The 25,325-nt window shown below is 35.9% G+C and overlaps 1 protein-coding gene across 1 annotated transcript in view; it reads left to right on the top strand.

Moving 5' to 3' along the window:
• Positions 1-19,654, top strand: part of LOC114877900 — a 140,738-nt gene extending 121,084 nt beyond the window's left edge. The window contains exons 5-7 of the mRNA XM_029191031.2: positions 16,744-16,985; positions 17,188-17,320; positions 17,398-19,654. Coding sequence (XP_029046864.1) covers positions 16,744-16,985; positions 17,188-17,320; positions 17,398-18,173 — 1,151 coding nt within the window. The 3' untranslated portion in view covers positions 18,174-19,654. The remainder of the gene's footprint in view (positions 1-16,743; positions 16,986-17,187; positions 17,321-17,397) is intronic.
• The last annotated feature ends 5,671 nt before the right edge of the window (positions 19,655-25,325 follow it).

The following is a 25,325-nucleotide window of genomic DNA, read 5'->3' as shown; positions in this document are numbered from 1 at the left end:
CGAAGAATTCTCCTCGTATAAAATTGTCTAGGTATATGAAATTATAGGAAACTTCATAAAACTTTCAAATGAAGTAAAATTGAAAAATAATATAAACAAAATATATATATAACAAATTGAAAAATAACATCCTAACTATGGCTCGTGTTTATTTCAATATATTGCAATTTGTATTATACGAATCATCCATTTGCGAAATTGGTTCATTCCAGAAAATAAACAGTATAAAAATTAAGAAAATATAATAAATTAAGCACCACTCAAGTACTTTGACTTTGAAATTTTAAAAAATTCAAGAAGTGGATTTAATTATTGGCCCTTGAATGGCATATAACTAATAACTAATATATTGAAATTAGCAAACGAATGTTCGCCATAAAAGATATAAAAAATGAAGAGAAATTCACAGTTCAATACGTCAGGCAAATAAAAATGGAAAGTTGACAACCCGCGGGCACGCGATAGTTCCAGACGTTCTGCCTCTGTCACGTTCAATTTGAATAAACTACACCCTTCCCTGAAAATAAAATGCCTGAGGTCGAGGAATGTCACCGCTTCTTTCGAACTTTATTCAAATAGATCTCTTTCTCTTTTCCTATTTTTTTATTCATTTTCTGTTGTCCCTTTGTCCTGAATTTTTCACAGGTCTGTGGACATCTCTCTTTTCAGGCACTTTTATTAAAAACTACACCCTTTATTTCTTTTATTGTGTTTCAGTAGCCTCCCTGCATTCCTTTAAATCAATTTATTTATTTGATTAATACAATTTTTATTAAAGAGTCTTTGGGCATGTTTAAATTTTCATTTTGAAGTAAGTTGCCATTAGAAGAACCCAAGATCCATCAAAGGTTCCCTTTTCTCGACAAGGGAGACATACTGGCACTTTGTCGATGAACCTAACCCTTCGTCGAGTAGAATTGTTCCTCTATTTACTCTCGCAACCTTCCATCCCTTCGCACGAGAGTTTCGAGTTGCCCTCAGGGCTGAAGCGTCAGTTCTGGATCATGGAAATTGCTGCAGGACACTTTCATTGCACTTTTCCAGGTTTAAAGGTAACAAAGGTTCCTTGTAAAGCTGCAATGCCGTTTGGTTTCCATCAAAATCAATTTTAATCCTCCTTCATCCGAATTTTTTATATTAACGAGGGTAAATAATAGGGTATTTTACTTTTTTAAATAACAATGAGATTTTATTTCATTATGCTATTAATACTATATTTGGCAAATATAAAATAATTGCAAGAAAATAAATATTGACATAAATTTTAGACATATATCACTGTATGTCTGACCATCGATTGATATTTCTACTGTGCCAATCAAAGTATTGATCACAATCCCTGTTTTATCAATAAATATTTTTTTATCGAAATCCTACGGTTATTTATCAAATAAATAAATTGAGACACGTTCCATCGGCTCGTTATCTGTACTTTAATTACTGTGACATGTGAACAAGCTGAAAATGGTGTTTCGGTGAGGCAAGGGCAAATTTTCAAAATTAAAATAGCTCAGATACCACAAGGTCCGTAAACAACGCGATGTAACAAGCGGGCAAGGGAATTTTTGGAAATTACACGAAACGAGCGGACGATTTCAATTAAAATTCTGCACGCGAACGCAATATCGGTCGGGATCGTGATTATGAAAGTAATCACGGTGTCACGGAGATGCGGTCCGAAATTGCTGGAGGGGCAGATTCGACGTAGCCGCCGACCAATTGCATTCGTTAAATCCTGACGTTCATTAAAGTACCATAGATGTGTTTGGTTTATTTTCACCCGGTCGTTTTCACTGAAAATTATCCGATTCGAACGGATCGAACACCAATTACATTTAATTTCCTTCGAATTTTCTGCATTCGTGCCGTTCAATCCTTTTTTTTATTTTCATTGATTTTCAATTTTCCATTTTCCCGAAGGCGAATTTATTCGTGAAAAAATAATTTGTTACCCTCGCCATTCATCATTGATTTCTATTTATCGAATAAATTTCATTTTATTTGCAAATTGACTATTATTTATTTATTTTTCTTTTCAATGGTACACTTGCTTTCAAATGAAATAATGAGATTCGAAAACGGTGGGTAATTCAATGATCCCGCGGGACGAAAGAGAGTAAATCGCTTCGGGTCGTTTTCCGAGCGGGTATTCACCGCGAGCGGATATTCCGCTTACGAAACAGCGGCGAGTAACAGAGGCAGCGTGTAATGAAATATCGAAACCTTCGTCAAATATTGACGCGGTCGAAATAAAGCTTGCAATTCATTCGGTCGTTCAACAGAATTCAATGTGACGCGCCTAAAAAACCTGGCACGTTGCATTCAATCGAATGCACCAAAAAAAAAAGAGAAAGGAGAAAGGATCGTCCTCGAAGAGTTTCCTACTTGAATTCAATTAATATTCCCCTCGAACTCGATTTGCTTGGTTTGCAAATGCTTTTTCTGCGTTTCTTTTTAAACAGCCCAGCCGCTACTCGTTCCAGCAGCTTTTTTCCTGGACATTCGTGCTCCTCGAATCCAGTTATAATCTAACTTTTGTAAACGTTTCGGATTTGTTTTAAAATGTACTCTCCATGACGGGAGCGAAGCTCGTGGAAATGGAATCCTCTTGTTCGTTACGTCGATCGTATAAAAGTTATGAACGACGTTGATGGATCGTGGATTCTTCTCTTTTTCTTTTTTTAATTAAGTTTCTGTGACCGTCAAATATTTACTGTTTGTCAAACAAACGGTATTTCTTTCCCAGATCTCGTTTAATTCGACCTAATTCATTTTCTATGTTTCATAATATCTTTTGATTTGGAGTGTTTAAAATTCTATTAACAGAATTTTAAAATTGGTAAAAATAACAGCTAATATTTTAATACGACATTTCTACGAGCTGAAGCAATGTTCAGTGTTAGAGAATTTTTAAATATTGCGTTTAATATTATGTAAAAAACGATGATTGTTCCGTAACGTTAACGAGTTTCCGTCGAAAGGAATTTATTTGGTCGGCAAGTTTCGCGAGAACGAGGCAATTTTTCAGAATAATCGGCGGACGTTGTTTCGCTGAGAATCGAGACGGAAATTAATTAGCCGTGTGTACAGCCGGCTGGTCGACAACTGGAAACTATTAGCACGGTTTACGGCACCCGGCGGCGATGAAAATTACCGATACGACATATTAAAATTACTTTTCCGGACAGTAACTACGTTCATTAGCTGTACGTTCCATGGAAACGCTGGAATTCACTGAGGCGAAAAGTTTATTCCTGTTTCCTCCCTTTTCCATGCGTCACACGCCCCTTAATCCCCCTTCTTGCTCTTTAATTTTCATTCAACCCTTTTGCTTCTCTTCTTCCATTTCCCTGTTTCCAACTTTTCTGCCCATTTGTTTGTTTCGTTTTCCAACCAACTGGAGAGTCAATTCTTTAATCGAAGTATTCTTCAGAGAAATCCCATTAAACATTAATCAACTAAAAAGTAATTATTACAGTATAACTGCTGCAAGTATTAATTACATTTAAATTAATTAATTGATATTTAAAGCAAGAAGTTAGTTGAGATTAAATGGTCTGCTTAACGAGGTAAAATTCAGATTAATTTTTTTCACTTTGCAACTTAAACAAGATTGCTAAAGGTATTAAGAAAAATAATGAGATGAGAGCACAAAAGAAAGAAAAGTAGAAGCAAGAGAATAATCTCTTTGTTTAGAGAATCTAAATAAGAGAATCAAGAAATGTTAAAGAAAGAAAATGAAATTCACCTGTGAAGCTTTCATTAAAATTATCATAAAAAGGAATTTCATTTCAAATAAAAATTATATTATGAGAAATAGCTAAAGTTTCAACTAATTATGAGTTTTACTACGAAAGTTTGTAAATCTCCATCCCGTCATGATTTCTCCGATTTCCATTTGGTTCCACTAGAAAATTTCGTTCTCTCCAAGCAAATTCGCGCAATAATTCCTCTACGTAAATTATTAGTATTAATTAGAGAACATGTACCTGTTTGTCCCGCAGGCACATTAAATTTGCACTTCATTAGCGTAGTTACATATTAATTCGGAAACTTCAGTACAACCGGCCGCGGTTTAATTTTCATGAATCAGGACGCACTACTTAACTGGATTGGTAACAATTCACGATGTTTCAATTCCCTGGTTACCGACAATCAGAGATACCGATTTCAATAATCTTGCCGAAGACTTCCATTCCATTTCCTTCTAACTTAATTTACATGTGTAATAATCATTTTACCTATGGTTGGATAAAATAAAAAGAAATTCACATTCTTTCTTAACCAATTTCATTTAATTTTGTATTTCATGTTATTTTCACTTTCTAAATTTTACACGGTTCCTTTAAAAATTATTTTTCCAATATATGAAACAGATTCATTTAATGTTATTTGTTCAAGGGTTAAATCTTAAGAAATCTCTCCTCTAAAATTTACATTTTTTAAATTGTACCACTATTATTATCAAGTAGATATGATGAAATTATTCTTCTCAAAGAACAATTGGAAATTCGATAGAAAACTTTTGATCCTCTTTAGCTTGTAGAATGTGCATTCACGATGATGAACGCATGTCGTAGAACGAACTAGTTTCAGCATCGAACAATGCTGCACGAATTAATGAGGCCAGGTGAACGAAGGTTGTCACTGACGCGTAACTATGATCTCCGATCGGTAAAGGGAGAATTCTGTTGCGACATGCTTGTTCAATGAGCTCATGCTGAACACGGCTCATTTTGCCAATCTGATTGACGGGATACTTAGCGCGCAATGAATTACGATTAGGTAGGTCGTTAGACAGTCTAGCATTCTGTGGTTTCACCATGTAGGTATACATTGAAGCTTCATTAATTATCTTCCATAAATAATAAGAAAATCCATTTTATAAATAATTCAAATTTTAGATACAGAAATACATTAAAATAAATCAATATTTAAAGGGGTGGTCTAAGAGGGTCTCCTTCCATGTGAACAAATATTGAATGAAATCTCGTTTAAATTCTAGATTAAATATTATTTAAAAATTTCAATTTCCGAACCAAGTTTATCACCCAAGGGATTTAATAAACCAAGGCTCTAGAAATCTTAATCTGATCCTGCAATAACCCATAAGTATTGCAAAAATAATCAATTAGTAATTAAATACGATAATTCATACGTATTATAATATTTAAAAAATAATCAATTATGTTTTATTACACTTAATGTTCCATTTGTCACATAATATTAAAATATTTCCTCTCTTATGTACAAAATACAAATATAAATTCACCAAAAGAGCTTTTCTCACCGTGTTTTTTAAAACTCTCATTATGAATCTATCTGGTAAACCTTTCAGCCATGCGCGTTTAAAGTCCGTCAGCATAAAAAATGTTTAGCATTTAACGTAATAACCGAGCGTCGATAGCGCGGAGGGATGAAATGTCTAAATGTTCACGAATTTCACGCCACCCTTATGGAAAGAATCTGGGTCTTTCCTCTTCAACGAACGACTGTTCTTGCGAGTCAAGGGGGTGTAACGTCGAGTGTGTCGTCGAGGGCCACGAAGAAGTATATTTGACGTAATAATAACGACGTCGTTAGGTGAAACTTTTCACTCTTCCGGTGACTACGTACAGTTCAAGTAGGCATTTTTTTTTTTTTTTGCATAAAGATTACGTGTCATCGATGAATTCAGAACAGTTATTGTATTTGAGAAATGTTCGAGGGTTGAATCAATGCGTTCATTCGATAAATATTTTTGTCATAAAGGTTGTTAACCCTTCATTGCATTATTGGAAAAATATAGCTTTGAATAATTAGAAATTTATTTGAAAGATATTTTAAGTAAGATTATCAACCGTCTTGACGAAAATTAATTAAACAGCAATCTTTTTATAAAATATCCAAATTCCAAAATAAAATGGATTTGAGAAATAGACACGATCCACCTTCAAACGTGTACCAATTTATCAGCGGTTCGCAGGGATTAATTCGAGATAGGATCCACGGTATCGACGGCTAGATTTGTATGATGGTCGTATGGCCGGTGCATCGGCACGCTCCTCGTGTAATTTGTATTCAGACGACGACAACGCTGACGATAGTTGTGATGGTAACGGAGCACCGATGCTCAAAGGTGTCCCAGATAACGTTCCTCACGACTGGGCGTTTTACGACGACGATTCCCGCAATCTGGATGCCGCCATCGAAGCTTTTTATTTCTCAAACAACACCATTCGACTAGAGATTCTTCTATTCGTGTGAATATTTGCGCGAATCGTTGTTGAAAAGTACTCATTCGTGGAATCGTTCTAACGTGCAAAGTAGGTGACACCTTATTGTTGCAATTTTTGTTTCTCATTTTTGGAAGGATTGATCCAATCATTAATTCAAAAAATTAAAAATTTATCATTTATATGTTATTCAACTCCCTTAAAAAATGATTATACGAGGCTTCTATTGGATTGTTTAAAAAATTCGTCGCCTAATTTAATAGTAATATCAAAATGAAATTTCTATGTAATGAAATTAAGCCTTTTGGGGCCCCTTTCGAAGACCCCTTGGTCGACAAATTTAATTCAAAAATAAAAATTTCTTTTAAATACAATCAAAATGATCCTCTTGTAGACAATTATCTTAAATGCTACAAATTTTCCAAACAACCGAATAATCCGTTGCAGTGACGAATTCTGGTCGCATATCTTGAGCGTACAGCGAGCCTAAAACGATCTTCTCGTCGCTTACACAGGAACAGTTAAGGTTCCAGGAAGCGAGGCTGATCGTCGTCGTGGAAATTGGATCGGTCACTTGATATCGCGGTCGGTATTCTCGAAATTCGAGCGTACTTGCTAGCCACGTAACTCCGCCACCCCCTCGCCTATCTCGTATTAATATTAAATTCCGCTTGCTCTTGCCGCAGCCACGGTTAGATGGCCTTTCACCCCTGGCTCGAACGAGATGCTCCAGGGGTTGGATGCCTGTAGCTGGTCAACGGACAAGAATTATATGAGCGAATACCTCGCGCCCTGTCCCAGGCACGATGGATCGTGACTGATGCTACTTTTCATACGAATTGCTACATCAGGAAATGAATTTGCTTGCTCGACACGTTGATCCTTCCAGGAGATCCGCAATTCAATTTAAATTGAACGCGAATTGTTCAGATAGCAAAGTATTGATTAAAATTTCTTTGAAAATCTATTTTGGGATTTTTGTGAAAAGGAGAAGATTAAATTTAACCCTTGACTGGCGGACCCTGGAGAGAGGCTCAATTTGTATAAATTTTTCACTGTTCCTTTAATAATTATCCTTTCAATTCATCACGATTGACTCAGACTCTGTTCTTCAAAGATTAAAAACGCTAAAAATAAAGACAAATTGCAAGAAATAAGGCGAAGTACTTATAAAGTGAGAAAGAGTAATCAAGAATGACGGAAGAGACACAGGTGAGCTGTTTCACTCTCGTGATATGTTGCGACTGGGTCAAGTTATTTAATCCTGCTGGCATAAACCATCGCAGGCATGCTTGAAATTTATGCGCTGAAACCGTGTTAGAATACTAGACGGGGTACACGGTTGCCCGAAATATTCCAAAGCGTTCGAGAAACCCGCGATTTCCACGTGAATCCGCAAAATCGTTCACCATGATAATGGCTATTAAAATTTTCCGGATTAAACCTGTTCGTTTTCCAAATTCTCTTACAATTTGGTGATTTTACAGTGAGTTATGCGTTCAATATAATTCAGATAATTAAGCAGAAATTAGAAAATTTCAATAATGCGCTTTGTAAATTCATAAAATGATTAACTTTTAGACTCCTTTTAGACTAGATTGTTCTTGTGTCAAGAATACAATGGATTCAAAACAAAGAAGTTCCATTTCACCCCCAGTTTCTTGGAAATATTCTTAAACGAAAGAATGTTCTTTATTTTCAAAAGTTAGATTGGAGATGGTGGAATGATTCTGGAAAACTTCTTTCCAGGAGATTGAAAGAATCATACAATTTTCTCTGTTGATGCAAGAGAAAAGTGCAACTTTAAAAGCTTCCTACGAAGAAAATATTCCACGAGTTTGTTCGATTATTTTTCGAAAGATTAAGGAAATTCATTCTTCATCTTAGCTTTTCCAGTATAATACATTTGTAGATTAACATTACGTAAATAATGATTATTAGAAAGTCAATAATATAATATGGATATTTTTCGATGAAAAGAATCATTTTATTCTATCTTGTGGAAACAAGATTCCATGTAATCAGAAGTTCTTAAGTCTCCATGGATTTCTTACTGCCGGAACCTTATTTCCCTGTTCTATTGCGCGACGGCAGCAATGTTTGAAGAGAAATGGCTCAAGAGACTGTGCCCCGCTTCCAAAGTAATATCTAACTACGTTTGTTTGTCTTGTAAGCGCTTTGGAATTGGTTATCCGTTGCTGCTCTTATACCTTGCAATCAAATTGATGCGAAACCTCAAGTAATCTATGAATCTTCAGAAATCTGAATTACACTCATTATTACCGTAAAACTACTATACTAAAGAATAGACTAATTCCACAGACGTTATACCATTTGAAAATCCACCCTTGAACAGAGGATCCTGGGTCAATCGTAACCCATACTTACAAGACACGTACTAAAATATTAACCTAAAGTTAAATATATAGTTTCTAAACGAAAGAATTTTATATATTGAAGAAATAATTATTAAACTAACAATATAAAATTAAAACAAATTCGTCCAAGAATCAAACGTCAGATGCTGCACTTTTAATTAGAAAATCTAATTTAGTATTATAATTACATTTATAGTGCTTGAACTATGTCAAAGTTGAAATTGATTTCAGGAGGGTATTTTCATTAAAATTGACTTCATAAAGTAGAAAATAAAATTGCTTCATAAAGAGTCTCTATATATCATTTTCTGCAGTTAATTTTTAGATAATTAAGAGCAGTTTAATTAATCAAGAGAAGACGAGTTTATCAAAGGTACAGGATGTTCACCTCCTTCCTTTGGTTCGATCCTGCTTTGATTGCTTCAATAGGGGGAATCAAGTTTGTCAACTTTGATGTAAGGCACTTTCCAGCTTCTACTGATGCTTCACGGTCATGAACACAGGGCACACGTGTGTTATGTTCCACCTTGCATAGGGTGGAATGGGGGTGTAGCAGCTGTATTTCGTCTTAGAAGCAAATTTCTGTTCCTGTGTGTTCTTGTTCGCCTAACTTGTTACACGAGTATTCTATATCCGAAAGAAGATACATGTGTGAAGTGAGAAAAAGGTAATTGAAACTGATAGAAGAAATTAGAAAATTTTAAAAGAAAATCAAAACATTCGCCACCATATCAATTTTGTAAAATTGGAAAGCTAATTATATAAAAATATTCATGAAAAAATAATCAACATAACACACATAACATTATTTAATTCAGACATGCTTTATAAAAAATGTTCTGAAACGTGCTTCGAACACTTTCCTGGACATTTTGGAGGATATTTCCGCAGAAAATTGTCTCGAGAACATATTTAACAGTTATTATTCCCTATCTCTTATCTAGGAACTTATAGACAGAGAGTAGAGCAGTATTCAGAGCTCGTATACTAACTGAACGCGGGGCTTCGGAATTCTTATGGCTGACTCGTGCGGTCCGCTACTACTGCGCCTGACCCTCTATAGTTAGCCATCACTGGAACGGTGTGGCATAAAACATTTTGTTTATTTTTGACCTGGCTACGATAACGATAACTGTGGTATGTAAACTCCCCACAAAACTGTAGCCTCTTCGAATTATCTCTACAAGATACAAGGTTTGCTATTTTACAAATAACAGTATTATAAAATTTATATTATTTAATTCTTTCAATAATTGATAGAACATTGATTGCTCCTGTGAAAATTGATGATATTTTATTTTTCTGATTTATTTTTCAATTTGTTTAAAGTTTGTATCTTTCACTTTTCTTTTAAGTTCAATCAATCCTGATTTAAATTAAGCCCCAATTTTAATCGGGGCTTAAGACTTAAGAGATTAATTGAGAATGTTTATTGTAGTACACTGTTATAATTTCTTCTTTTCCTTCATTTTTTTCCTTGATATTCAATGACACGAGAAATAACAGGATAGTAACGAGAACAGACGTGCCTGTCGATTCGATGTCACCTGCGTTTTTATTGACATTTATTGACTGTCAGAGCTATGCAGTTGCTGTTCGAAACGTGAGAGAATTGCTGAACATGAGCTCCCTACGATAATTCGTTGTAAATTGTATATTTCAGTAATTTTATGTTATCGAAAAACGTAATAATTATCATTATCTGTGTTTATTGAAATGCTGCTTTGTTCAAAGTACCTTTTGTAACATAATAATAAATTTTCATGTAATTTTGCATCACTTTTCAAGGCAAAGGTACAAAGAAATATGCAATTTAACAAGCATTTAGTATGTCAAATAAAAATATTAAAAATATATTAAATACAATTAAATGAGAATCAAGTTTAAATTATTTTCAAGTTGTAATCATTCTTACAAAATTACAGTTTTGTTAATTCTTCATTATATAATTTTCAAAATTGTTAAACAAGATAGCTTAGAAGATAGATAAAGTTATGACAAAAATAACGCAATTGGTTTGAAGTCAATATGACAATTAGTTCCAGAGATATAGGGCTTTAAAGAAATGTCGTTCCGGCGAGAACAATGAATGGGGGTGGACCGCCGTGACCTACATTTTTTCCAGGAAGTGCGTACGCGCCGTAGTAATCGTAGTAAAAAAAAACAACGATGAACATCAGTCACGCATGAATAGGGAATGAGTGAGAGGTTCGATCTGAGAACGAGACAGCGATACAAAACTATTAGAAATTATGCTTTGCTTTACATGATGATATCTCAGCAACCGGAAATGATATCAAAATGAAACTAACGTCAAATTAAAGAGGAGATTTCAGCGTTTCTATCAGTGTCATTTACATGTTAATAGAATTAACAACCTTGGAATAATAATGAATTAAAGTTTTAGTAGTTTTAATAGATATTATTTGGATCTTTGAAGACCTATTTCGACAAATATGTGCAATTTTTATAATAATTAATATTGTATGTAATTCTAAATAATTTAGTATTTAAAAAGTTTATTTATTTAACGAATTAGAAGTTGTAGAAAATCGAATCACAAGTTTCAGTAATTTTGTGTTGGAGGAAACAATCTATATCCTTTGCTATCACATTAATTTATGTACTTAGTATTAATATTTTAATAAATGTGACTCTAAATAGTAAAAACCTTAGCCAAAAATAATTTATTACTGTGATAAGTTACTTTAATGCTTTTAATTACTTCAACCATATTTGCTTAATGGAATTAATTGCTACACAATTGTACACAATTGTTTAATGGAAAGAGTGTTTTCTGTAAATCGCCTACAATTACGCCAAAGACTAACTCTTTTTTTCCCTGTATATTGATGAGCTTCAATTTTGTCGCGCTTTCTTTCCCGCCTAATTATTTCGCTTCTGTCAGGGTTCATTTCCGAAGACGCGTGAAATTAGGTCGCAGCAGCTAACTAGGGCTAATTGATAAACAGCGTTTGGCCTGGTATACTTGCAAATGAAATCGCTGAATGGGGAAACGCGAGGCTGACAAGCTGCGCGTTAATTAAACCTCTTCGCGTATAGAAATCCGATTCGTCGATACGGAGCCCGGTTTTTGTTCGAACTACGGTAAAATACGTGTGAAATGCTGGGTCGCATGTCTCAGAACATATCGTTACAAATGAATGAGAATTTCCGCGGAAATTCATTGAATTCTTTCTTTTTCTATTACAACCACATAAAAAAATTACATATCAGAAACTTAAACATGTAGTTATATGAATTATGTAATAAAAATTAGAGTTTGATTTTAATTAAACTTAAAATGAAATTATAAAATACAAAGTTAAATTAATATTTGGGCTCTCTCTACGGTCCGTCATCTAAGGGTTAAAAATTCTTAAAGCTTCCAAGTTCTAGGAACTTTTAAAACATCCAAGTACTAAATTTTTACTTACAATTAGAAAGAATTGAAAATTTTAAAGATTTGAAACTCTTAATTCTTTCAAAAAGAGGAAAAGAAATTAACTTTTACAAATTTTGATGTATATTCTTTCAATTTTAATTCGTTTGATTCCAATTAAATTTTTAATTGTTTTTAATATTTTTAATCACCGTCATTGATTGCTCTCGTATAATAAAAAGATTACGTGTCCCGAATTAAAACGAGGCATAAAGTTTGCCCGAAAACAACGCTACGTACGTCCAATGGTAAAACGTATGGAAGCGTTAATTGAAATTTAAATTCGCCAGACACATTTGCAGCGTTCAAGAGGAGACGCACAAATGAAATATGCATGCTTTTTATACCCACCGATTTAACAAGCCGAAGTGGCAATCAATTATTGAAATTAATCACCCGCGGCAAACGAACCCGTAATCTATTTCCTGTCGCGCGTCGGATAATTGCTCGTTTCGGAAAAAAAACAAAGTAGCAAGAAACAGATGATTATTCTCAGAATAAATTTCTCACGAACAGATTATCCTGCCATGCGTAATTTTGCTTCTAAAATTGCACTAATCACCTATATACATTTAATTATCAAAAATAATCATTTAATCAGTGCCTACAGTGATAAGAGCGTTATTTCGAAATTCTCAATTACTTTTCTAATATTTTAAATAAATAATAACGTGACTCGAAGGTGAGTAGATATACTAAACTCTTTGGCCGGTTACTCACAAGAGAAAAGCGTCTTTTATTCACTGCTTCATTAATAATTTTGAAAACACTGTCAAAAAGCGTTTTCCTATCGCCATATCGTGGCAGATACTAAACTGTGATCAAAATTTTCTGCTAAAGATATAAAACGCCAGGTAAATTGCCCTGGTAGAATGTCAGCAGCATATTTTTCAGATTTCTATAGTGGTGCTAAAGAAAGGCTCTGTCCTTATGTGTATTACACCTGAGTCCTCCACACCTGGCATGCAAGGGCGCAGTGATTGCAGATACAAGAAGACTGGACATGCCTTTGTTTGCGAATTTTGGGGTCTCAGATACCCCCAGCTGCAGTTAGGTCTGCATGTACAAAACATAGCCGGTATGACAATCGTGCCTGCTTTATCAGTCCCCTTTTGCCGCACCTTGCACAGACATCTGAGAAGACACAATTTTAACTCCCTCTGACTCTATATTTTATAAATTAATTGAAACTAGTACAAGACCGAAATATTATTAAAATAATTGTAAGACAAACTTGTATTCACTTTATGCACCTTGGCGAATAAATCATTTTAAAGGAGCAACTGAGTTATTATTTAATTTACCCAATTTCCTTTTTGAGATATTTATTTAATTTACACAATTTCCGTTTTGAGTTATTTATTAAATGCACGTAATTTCTTTCCTCAGTTATTTATTTAATTGACTTAAATTCTCCTCTTATTTTATTTATTCAATGTAGTTAACTTCTTTACTCAGTTATTCATATATACAACGTTTAATAACTGTTTGATCTTTAATAAATTATAAACTTAAAATCAAACTTAACACAGGGTAATTACTTCTCAATATGACCTAGAACGGGGTACTACTTCATCAGTCTTATACCGACAGCCGAGGGTTGCGGATCAACTTCTCTAACATACATATATGTACCTCTAATTTCTTTTCGGAGTTTATTTAATTTACGTAATTTATTTTCTTTGCTTATTCAATAAGCTCATCAAAGGGGAAAAGCATTTATAATTTTATCCCTCTTTTGGGTCTCGGCCGACCATCCCTTTTATTTCACTTTTGCCAGTTATTTATTATTTTATCCCTCTTTATAGACCAAAGCGCACCCTTTTCAGTTACTAATTATTTTATCCTTATTTATGGGCTAGGTCCCACGCTTCCTAACTATTTATTATCCTACTCCTCTTCATGGACCAAAGCCTCCCTTCGCAGATATTTATTTCTTCATTCCTTTTATTAGCCTCGCGGGGACTATCACTAAATCACTGTACCTCCGTATCCCTTGTATTCCGGTATTCTTATAGAGCTGCAACCGTCACATCACTGCCTCCCTTACATCTCCTTTACATCCCTGAATTTTTTACATTCCTGCATCCGTTACATGGCTGCATTCCTTACATCCGTGCATCCTTTACATTTCCTCGTCCCTTACATTCCTGGATCCTTTACATCTGTTCATCCCTTACATCTCTGCATCTCTTACACCCTTGCATCTCCTACATCTCTGTGCCTTATCCCTGATACCTTTTTGAAAACATTTTAGTTTAAATGTTTGTGCAAATTTAGTTCCTTTTTTCGCCGCCAGGGGGCGCTGATTCGACATCGAAAATTTAGTTGAAATTTTTGCCGCTAGAGGGCCAAAATTGGTGCGAGGTTTAGTTCCTTTTTTCGCCGCCAGAGGGCGCTGATTCGACATCGAAAATTTAGTTGAAATTTTTGCCGCTAGAGGGCCAAAATTGGTGCGAGATTTAGTTCCTTTTTTCGCCGCCAGAGGGCGCTGATTCGACATCGAAAATTTAGTTCAGATTTTTGCCGCTAGAGGGCCAAAATTTTTGCAAGGTTTAGTTCCTTTTTTCGCCGCCAGAGGGCGCTGATTCGACATCGAAAATTTAGTTCAGATTTTTGCCGCTAGAGGGCCAAAATTTTTGCAAGGTTTAGTTCCTTTTTTCGCCGCCAGAGGGCGCTGATTCGACATCGAAAATTTAGTTCAGATTTTTGCCGCTAGAGGGCCAAAATTTTTGCAAGGTTTAGTTCCTTTTTTCGCCGCCAGAGGGCGCTGATTCGACATCGAAAATTTAGTTCAGATTTTTGCCGCTAGAGGGCCAAAATTTTTGCAAGGTTTAGTTCCTTTTTTCGCCGCCAGAGGGCGCTGATTCGACGTCGGATCAGCGCCCTCTGGCGGCGAAAAAAGGAACTAAATTTGCACAAACATTTAAGCTAAAATGTTTTAAAAAATGGTATCAAGGATAAGGCACAGAGATGTAGGAGATGCAAGGGTGTAAGAGATGCAGAGATGTAAGGGATGAACAGATGTAAAGGATCCAGGGATGTAAAGGATAAAGAAATATAAAGGATGCAGGGATGTAAAGGAGATGTGAGGGAAGGAGTGATGCGACGGTTGCGGCGCTATAAGGATACAGGAATACAAGGGATACGGAAGTACAGTGATTTAGTGATAGTCCCCACGAGGCTAATAAAAAGAATGAAGAAATAAATATCTGCGAAGGGAGGCTTTGGTTCACGAAGAGAAGTAGGATAATAAATAGTTAGGAAGCGTGGAACCTAGAGATGTAAGGGATGAACAGATGTAAAGGATCCAGGGATGTACGAGATGAAGAAATGTTGGGATGTAAGTAATGCAGGGAGGTAGGAGGCGTAGAGCTATAAAGAAATCAGGGATGTAAAGGATGCACACAGGAGTAATAAAATCAACACGTTCTCCCTCCTAATGAGTTTATTCAACAAACTAAGAAGATAAATACTGCAAATTAAATGAACGCAGAAAATAAAATAAGGATATGTGTATGTTTAGCAGGTAGATCTGTACCCCTCGGCGGTCGCTATAAGACTGATGGTGTTTCACTTCGCTCTAGGTTGATAACGGTACCGCAGCTAGCTATCTTTACTCGAATCAGTAGCTGTAACTATTTTTTTTTTTTTTTTTTTTAACATGGGGAAATCTTGCATAAGACCCCCCACCGTCCCATGGGGGTGGGCGGCGGGGGAGTGTCAGATTCCTACTGACTAAAACCCCACGGCGACCGACAGTGGCGCTAAAGGAGAGCTCCGGGGCCTTACGAATTACTCCGGAGCCTTCCGCGCCTGGCACACAAGTGCCCAACTCGGATGTCTAGCATGTAACCGACACCGGGGGTCGCACCCGGTGACGGCCTCTCCTCGTATCGTGTGCAAGGGCGTCTGGAACCCCCACTCCCGACGCCACTCGCTTTTGATATTGAAAGCAACTAAGAATTATTAATTATTTTGACAACCGATTTTCGAATTGAGCTGATTATTCACTTCACTGGTCAATAAAGATCCGACTCGATTCTTTTAGGACTTTTCTCTAGAGGGTGTACAATTAAAACGTAGGAAACGTGACAAATTTTATAGTGGCAATAAATTTGAACGGTTTCATTCGTTTCGCATTACTGCTGTAAGCTGCAGTATTTACGAGGACAACGGAATCGTTTGCCTTGGCTTAAATAGATACGATCGAGGGAACGAACTATAATAAAAATAAGATTCGAAACCTCAGAAATCGTTCGAGAGTTTCCACCTTTCCTTAATCTCTGCTAACCTTCTGGCTGAAGCAATAAAATCCTTCTCCTAACAGAAGGATAATAATAACGTACATCAAAGATAATACCAGACTTTCATTCCTTAATGAAGCTTCTTAAAGTAACCATAAAGTTTTATCAAAATGGCAATAAAATATAAATTATTTGACCTGAGCCATGTCAAAATAATAATAATTATGTATAAGTTATTTGATTTGGTCATTCTTAAAATGGTATCAAAGGAATAAAATATAAGCTACTTGGTTTGAAACTGCCCAAAGGGGTCAGAAATGATTATGAACTCCATAAACCAAAGTAACTTGAGCAATAAATTTTAATAATAATTTACAACTGTTCGACTGATTTCATTCCAAAGGCATAAATATCAGAGACACTAGGAAGTAAGCCAAGTAATAATTTCATTTGTGTTTCAGGACTCTCGTTAGGAGGTGGGCTGATAGTGCTCGCATCAGCTTTATCAGATGCATCGCTCGAAGTACCTGGAAAATACAGTCTTCCCTCAACATCCAGCATGCAAGCTGATGATAACGGTTTGCCGCAGTATCACTATGGTTGGTGTCTTCAGTTGTCGGGGCTGGCTTTGATTTTGGCGGAAGTTGCAGCTGTTTTAACGATGTCTGGATATATGGCACGTTTCTCGACAGTCGAAGAAATGGTAGGAACGCAACAAACCAAACTTGATCATAGAAAGCTGAGCTAAATAAAATTTTCAGAACTTTCAAATCCTAAATTCTTTTCATGGAAAAATGAGAATTTGAAAAGTTCCCAAATCTTAAATCTACATAAGGAAATGTTAAAATATTTAAAACTTCAAAGTTGTAAATTCTATCTACAAACAATATGTTCCATTCTTTTAGGTAAGAGTTATGGTTCCTGGTGCCGAGAGGAAGTTAAGGGAACAAAGAGGACTGAGTTCAGAGTACCTCGTTAGAGCCCATCAGAAATCACCTGGGCCCCCACAGACCCGAGGTTTCGGGCAGTCCTCAAAAAGTAACTACTTCATTTGCTCTACAAATCTAACTACTATACCACATTATTAATAATAAATTTGCCTATAAATATTTCAGCGTCTCAAAGAGCCCCTGAAGAAGGCACCTCTTTATTATGCAAATCAGCGCCAGATATCTGCGCCTCCAATCCTCAAGCCATCAGCTACGTCGATAAAGCAGATCTATCTCACGTGTTACCGGCGTATCCAGACGCAAAAAATCCAGATCCACGGTACAACTTTACCGACAAATCAGAAGCTAGTGTTATCGACTCACGGTTAAGTGGCTTTGCCGATAAGGAAGGTTTGATAGATTCCGGGATCCTTTCTGATTCTCGACAAAATATGATCGTCTTCACTGAGAACAAGGAGCATACTGTGGGCCAGGAACCACGATACACTGAATTTTCTCCAAGAACAACTGAACAGAACGTAGTTGACTCAAGATTGAGTGGTTTTACCGATAAGGAAGGTCTCCTCGATTCTAGACTGAGTGGATATGGTGACAAAACGGAATCGTTATTGGACACCCCCTTTGGTTACGACACACGGTACAACAGTTTAGCGGGTCAGACAGTACCCATCACCTTGAAAAATCAGAACACTTCTGTCTCAGCTATTCAATCTCAATATATCTATCAGAATTTCGGAACAATTCATTCTGGTATTTTGAGGGTGTCCGAGCCAGGAACAAGTTCCAGTTCAAATTCCAGTCAGAGAAGCATGACGTTACAAAATCCCAAACGAAAATCACAGATCGCTCAAAACACTTTCAGCACGATGGAATGTGAAAAAAGGAAAAGAGGACCTGGATTGGCTGGTAAGACAGCGTTCTACACTGGCAGCGCTGTATGACCACCACCACCTCCTCCGACGCCTAGGTAACTGGAAGAGGAGGAAACGCCACTCTAATCATGAATATAAAAGGACGAACAAAATTAGTGGCGTTGAATCCATGTCGGAGGAATGCATTTATAATGCAAATATAATGGTAGAAATCTATATGATCGACAATTACAGATTTCTATCTTATCTGCTGTTGAAATAATGGCTAATGATAAAAGTGTTATCCTATGAGGTGGTGGATCGTATCTACTGTAGATCAAACAAATTCCTGCAATTTTTTTCACTCAATTATGCACTGGACATTGAAGTTTCTTGAGTGAATAAAGACATAATGAATTTCAAAAGAGTGAAATGAAAATTTGTACATAAATTACTGATTTAAGATTGGTGAACAAAGTCTATGTAAACCAGACGAGCTTGGAACGAATTTTTCTAACGTTTCGTAGCTCCTAATAAAACGTGTCGTACAGTTATAAAGAAGTGACATGTTAATCGATAAAATAAAGACAAAAGGATTCGTGGTAGCGTGCATAAACTTTAGCTATAGTTTTAAGTGACATAGGCAACGTATCTTAAAAGGGTTAAAATATAGGGTCGATTTTACCTGAGAATTTGTATCTTCTACGTGTGAAGCCGTGATCTTCTTGTTATTTATAAGAGTTAATCAATTTTTTTTTTTTAAATATTGATACACAGAATGCAAACAGAATTCCACAATAACTGTTCGTTGACCCACTGACCTGGTTCATTTATAGAAAATGAATTTAGATTCCACGTCATTTTTTTTTTCTACTTTTTGGTGGAAGAATCTAACGCGTGAAAAGTGGTTCAACAGACAGATCAAAACTCGCAGCTCACCGTTAAATTTAACCTCAGCTAATCACGTAATCGCGTTTCCAAGCTGCATAATCAATCGAACGGAGCCATAAGTTGATGAAGAATATTAATGTAGTCGATATGCTGTAATATATACTCGATGGTCAGTATAGTCACGAATACTCAATCGGGCGTAAACTCGTCTGACCATTTTTGGGGAAAGAAGGAATGTCGAGAGCAAGAAATTTGATCAGAAGTCGCGTTTGACGAATCGTATCAAAGATTTTTCCATAAAAAATGAATCACTATTTTTAAATGCTATGGAATCACAATTTTTAACAATGTTATGAAATAAAGTACGTCACTGATTTAGGTATTATTTATAAAATAGTTTTGTTAAAATTAACTCGTTTATGGGAAAATATTTGATTAGATTCGTCAATGTTGGACATATCAAGAACGAGAGCGTTTTTAATCGAATCATTGCTACTCTTTCCCTCGTTCATATTTCCTATTACCCGCGAGACGATCTGCAGGATTTGAGAATATTTTACCATCTCAAAAATCCTGCAATATTCACTCGAACATTGTTGTGTATGTAACTTTGCAACTTACGTATAAACATTAACGTATCAGGATCGTAGGTAAATGTAATAAAACGTTTCTTTTCTAAACTGTATTGTTTCCTTACCCACTTTCCTTCATTTGAATCAATGAAATTCAATTTCTATTCTTACTTAAATTATTAAAAATTGAGATATGAAATCCTGAAATTACTAAACATTAATTTTCTGAAAAAAAAAGATTCGCAAATACACAATTATGCAAAATTTGAAGTGTGCACTAAAATTGCATCAAAGAGTTTTCTAATGCTAACTAATATAAAATGATAAAAACTAAACGATGTTAATTTGAAATTTATTGAAATCTTTCATTTATTAAAGGAAATCCTTTCTAATGTCTTTGAAATTTTATAAATCAAGCTATCGTTAATTTTAATTAGTGCTGATCCTTAATAAAAATCTATGAAGCAGACGTGATTATTTTTAATAAAATGGATAAACAAAATTGTTGACACAGAAAGCTTGAAGCTTTTTATCAACAAGAAAGCTTTCAAAGCATGGAAGCTATCACCAGATGGCGAGGCTGTGCTTACGGCACGAGACTTCGCTTCTAATGTTTAATTAACGCCGCATAATTGCCCGGCCAATTAGCCAACACCGTTTAATATTAATCTGCAATTTGAATTCATTTCGATGCGTTTAAAATTTATTGAATACATAATTAATGCATCGTGTTGCGAATGCAGATACGATGCACAAGCTGCCCGGGGCACTTTGGGCGCTGTTCCACTGATTTATTTTCGACGCTCGTCCAAAACTTCCCACCAAAATGAAAAAAAAAAGAAAAGAAACATGATAAAAATAGTCAATCATTCTCAATATTATTCTTTGCGAAAAGAACATCGTGTTTCGATTCGTTTCGTTTCGTGTTCTGCATTGAAAAATGTATGCAATACTCTTAAACGTCCTTTTAATTAATAGATTTAGCCTATTTCTTGTGTTTTATGAACGATAAATATGATTTACGAGAATCCACACGACTCACCACGTTTCTTTCGAAGAAAGCACAAGGCAATTGAGTTATTTATGATCGTTAGGTAAAATTGAACTGTGCGTGACCGACGACCAAGTAAGTTTTTAGTGCCTATGTCTCATTACGTTTCGCGAGGCAAGTATGTAGATTGCTGTTGCACTTTCTACGATAAGCTTTATGGTCGAATTATGGTACTGATAGTTAGATTCCTGAGGTTTCTTTGACAGAATCATTAGAACGTGATAAATACCTGAATTACATGCTGCCAGGAAGGAGGCAAAGGTTTTTCTCTCCTCGCAAATTATGCTACGATATTTCAACTATCATAAATTTAGAACTGGCATTTTCAAATTTTTGTTAAAATTATATCAAACTCTCACAAATTTTTTCATGTAACTTATTATTTAAAATATTAATAAAAAATTTGCAAATATTAATATCTAAGGTATAATTTTAGAAAATATACAAATCTATAAAAATTATATGCTACTAGTTTTCAAATTTGAAGAATAATCATAAACCACCCCTAAAACATCTTTCTACTCTGAACATAAAATAGAACCCCAAGAAACTTTCAATTTCCATTCAGAATCAGTTTCTCCAGCGAGCAGAACGAAGAAGCATCCGAGAGGACAGCTCTTTAATTTCCCCGAGCTTTTCCTTTCTAACGAAACCCGTCGAAATCGATACTCACCCTCACGCGAATCGCCTGCACAACTCGGAGGGGGTGCGAGGTAGATTGTCTCTGTCATTTACCTGTGCTTTCTACTCTCCAACCCCTCCTTCGAATCGAATATTCGAGCCAACCCCTTCCTTCCTTTCTTCCCGCTGTAACCTGGCACCCTCTGCGTTCTACCCACCCCCCCCGTCCAGTTCTGCGTGCAGCCGTCTCGCTCTAATCCAATTAAAAACAGCGAACGATCGCACGAAACAGCGGCACATCGACCACGGGAATTTTAATTGATGTTACAGGTACGTACGAAAGGGTTGGTGGCTGTTGTTCAACTGGAGTCACTGTACAGCATGATCCGTTTAAGTGTATACAGGTATTTTAAGTTAATTTCGGAAATTTTAACTTTTTAATAATAAAGTCCTTCGTTTACCAATTTATGTTTTGTTCGAGCAACAAAACCTTGATTTGAAAATTTTTATTTTTGTCCGGAAAGTCGGCGACGCACGGTCCATTGTTTAACCCTTTCCACTCGTATGTCGCCATATAGTCTCCATCCTACATTTTATTATTATACATATTATTTACATTAGCATTTCATTCTAGGGACCCTTGTTACAATCTTTTCCTTTAGTTTCTGCTTAAATGTGTGCGTATATTAAAATAAAATTTAAAAAATTCCGAGTTGATTGGTAGTCTTCTCAAATATAAATGCGAGTGCAAAGGGTTAATATACAATTTCTGACAATTGACAAATATTTCAGTGATCAGAATATTAAAAATTTTAGAGAATAATCAGAGAAATAAGAACATGTACACACTTAAACCAGATATGCTGTATATGGAAGGGGTTGCAACTGGAGGGGCGGGAATCGAAGGGGGATGATGGTCTGTCAGCAAGCCACGTTCCAACCCGACTGAAAGTTTTGCCAACACGAATCCCTCTCTTCAACGTGTCGCATGGAATCGTGTTAACCATCAGGAACATAGCGTTTGCAATGATACATCGGGAAGAGATAATGGAATGCGACTGGGGTGTAAGTTTGCTGATTAACGTCGTCTTCGTGGTATAGTTTCGCAACGGGGGTTGCATATGGAGAATTACGTGAGGTTCAGATTTCTCGGAAACTTGTTTGATTTATCGCTTCATCGTTTTTATTATATTAATTTGAATAATTAGAAATAAATTGAAAAGTGATAAATTCTCAATAAATTCTTAACTCTTTGACAGCAGACCATAGAGAGAGCTCCAATTTTAATTTAATTTTGTATTTTATATTATTTTCATTTCCTAAATTTTACATTGTTCTTTTAAAAATTATTTTTCCAATATATATGAAACTCTTTCATTTAAAAATTATACATTTAATTTTAGATAATTGGGTCACGATTGACTCAGGCTTCGCTATTCATTAATTAATCAAAGATCTTAATTAGAAATGCAAGTATTTAATTCTCAAAGGTACAAAATGTATCCTCATTGAATTCATTAAAACTCTAATTCAAAGAATAGAAATAACTGTGAAATAAAATAAGTGTTCGATATCTAATTAGCAATTACCGATAATTGATTAGCATGGCGTACAACAATTACCAGGTCCGCTAACCGCGGTAAATTTAATTACTATTACAAAGCAGCTAAACTAGCTTAATCATCATCGACGCCACAGTAATTTCTGTTTCAACGAACAAGAAAACTATTAGTTAAAAGCGATTCGCGTTCGCTCTACTCTATTAATTTCTCATTTGTAACAACCTGCTTCTTTTAATTTCCATATCAAAATAATTCTTCCCGGGGAATAAACTTCGTATAAAACGACGGTGTTTCACTTTTATTTGAACAACTGGTGCCGGTTACTTCCGTGCAATCTTCATCTTCCATTCTTCACTCGTAGAATTCTCACGCAAGGAAAGAAAGGGAATTCACGGTGTTAATCAGCGAATGCTAACGCGACGTGGCAAATTATTTTTCGCTAATTTTTCCACGCATTATCCTTCTTATCATTCCTTTCTTCCTCATTCTTGCTATCGTGGCCGTAAGAAACGCTCGAGGAAGGAAGCTGCATCCAGGATGCCTTAATCCTCGTGGTCATCTATCATCGCGAAGCGTACTGGTTAGCCGATTCTATCTTCCAGCTCGTTCTTTTCTTTTTTCTTTTTTTTTTTCTCAACCGCCCTTCCAGTCACCGTCGCCTTTTGTTGGCTTGTTTAATAACTCGTGATGAATGTACCTCGGGCTGCTTCACTTCCAGTTCGTCCTGCGAGCCGCAGGATCCCTAGGGTCCTGAGATATCCTCTTTTCTTCTCGCTTCCCACCACGTCAGAAATTAAAACGATAAATCCTTGACTCCCTGTCTAGCGAGAAAAAATATACCGACACAAATTTTGATAAGGACAAGAAGTATCTCGGGATGTGATATTGTTTTCTATGGTGCACCCTTTGAATACTTATAGAATATGGATGCAGAAATAAGGAAGGATTCATTAACCCTCGTACGACGGACCACGGAGGGAGCCACAATTTTAATTAATCTTATATTTTAGATTATTTTCATTTTCTAAATTTTTTTTAAATATACGAAACTCTTTCGTTTAAAAATTATACACGTTTAATAATCACTTAAAGGCACCATAATATTATCAGCCAATCAGTTAATTAAGTTATTTCAAAGCCGAGTCATTTAAACCTCCCTCAACCCTAATTAACCCGAAACGATTCAGGATTTTCCTGCTCTTTATCACCTGGGCCAGTTGAAAAACCAGTTTCTCATGTCCGTCCCGAAAATTTCAAACCACCGCTGCAGGTACAGGGACCACGGGCGAAGGGGGTTGCGGAGGAGGGGTTGAACTCTTATCTAACCGAGGGACGAGCAACGTTGGTAGGGATGTATTAGCGTCCGGTATTAAATTATGGTCAGCCCAAGGCAGCAACGGGTAACAGTGATACCGGGGTTGTAACAAACAGCGTTTGCAACCACCCCTTCGCGGAATTAACCCCCGAGATCGTTGGTGCTTTCGAGGGATAATTTCATTTGGCAGCGACTGTTGGCTAGCTTGGACCACGGTCCATTCTAGCCTCCGGCTGTCTGCCTTCCGATTTTCCCTCTCGCCCATCCCCCTTTTTCTATCTTTCCCGGTAATTTTTTTTTTTTCTCTTGCCAAGATACGCAATTTTCCGTGCTCTCCTTACCGGACGGTGTTTGGAAAACGAGTTTATACGGGGTCGAATGGAAATTACACGGCGAAAATATCACGGTTTTTTGTGTCCGCTTGATAAAAGAAAGAGAGATCACCGGAATTAGGGGTTGGTTTAATTGGGAATAGAGAGATTCTCGGGAGGGTTACCTCGAATTTTTCCCAGAATTTTTCTCTTACGCTTGATAACGAACCTTGAAAATTTCGTTTGATAGGGTGTATCTGATTCTATATACGTTTTAATTGAGTTGGAAGGGACTTGTGCAATTAACGGTGGAATGTTCTTCGAGTTTGTGATTGTATGATTCTCGAGAGGGATAATTCTATAAGATACTTTTGGTCGAAATTGATCCGTTCTGTTATCAAATTTGATGCGAAATTATAATTGCAAATGAGATGATAGAATTGGTCATTGCTCGATACGACTGGTAATCAGCCATTTTGTATCAAGAATATCGAAGAGACCTTTGTGCCATTTTCATGAAACTTTAAGCTTCAAATTGATTTGCAATAATTTTGTTAGACTATTTATAATAATTAACCATTTGATTTTAATTATAGTGTTCTGTCATTAAAATTCAAGTTTTGAAATTTTCTTTTTATAAATTTTGCAATAATGAATATAAAGAAGAAGAGTTCATAATTCTATACAAAATTAAAAAAATAAAATATGTAACATTGCATTGTCAAGTCAAAACATTAATAAATAAGCAAAAGAGAAGCATATCTTGATCAATAAAACTACACCTATTAAAAATCTAAAGAACACAGCTTTTATTCGTAGCCAGAGACTGTCGGTGGTGGTTTTACAGGGGGTAATTTCATTTGGTCCAATCTCCACCGAACGAACTGCTCAACCCGTAGTTAGCCGCGGGCTCTTTCTG

Source organism: Osmia bicornis, chromosome 10 (genome assembly GCF_907164935.1).
Source record: "Osmia bicornis bicornis chromosome 10, iOsmBic2.1, whole genome shotgun sequence".
Taxonomy (NCBI): domain Eukaryota; kingdom Metazoa; phylum Arthropoda; class Insecta; order Hymenoptera; family Megachilidae; genus Osmia; species Osmia bicornis.
This window is presented reverse-complemented; position numbering and strand designations above follow the sequence as displayed.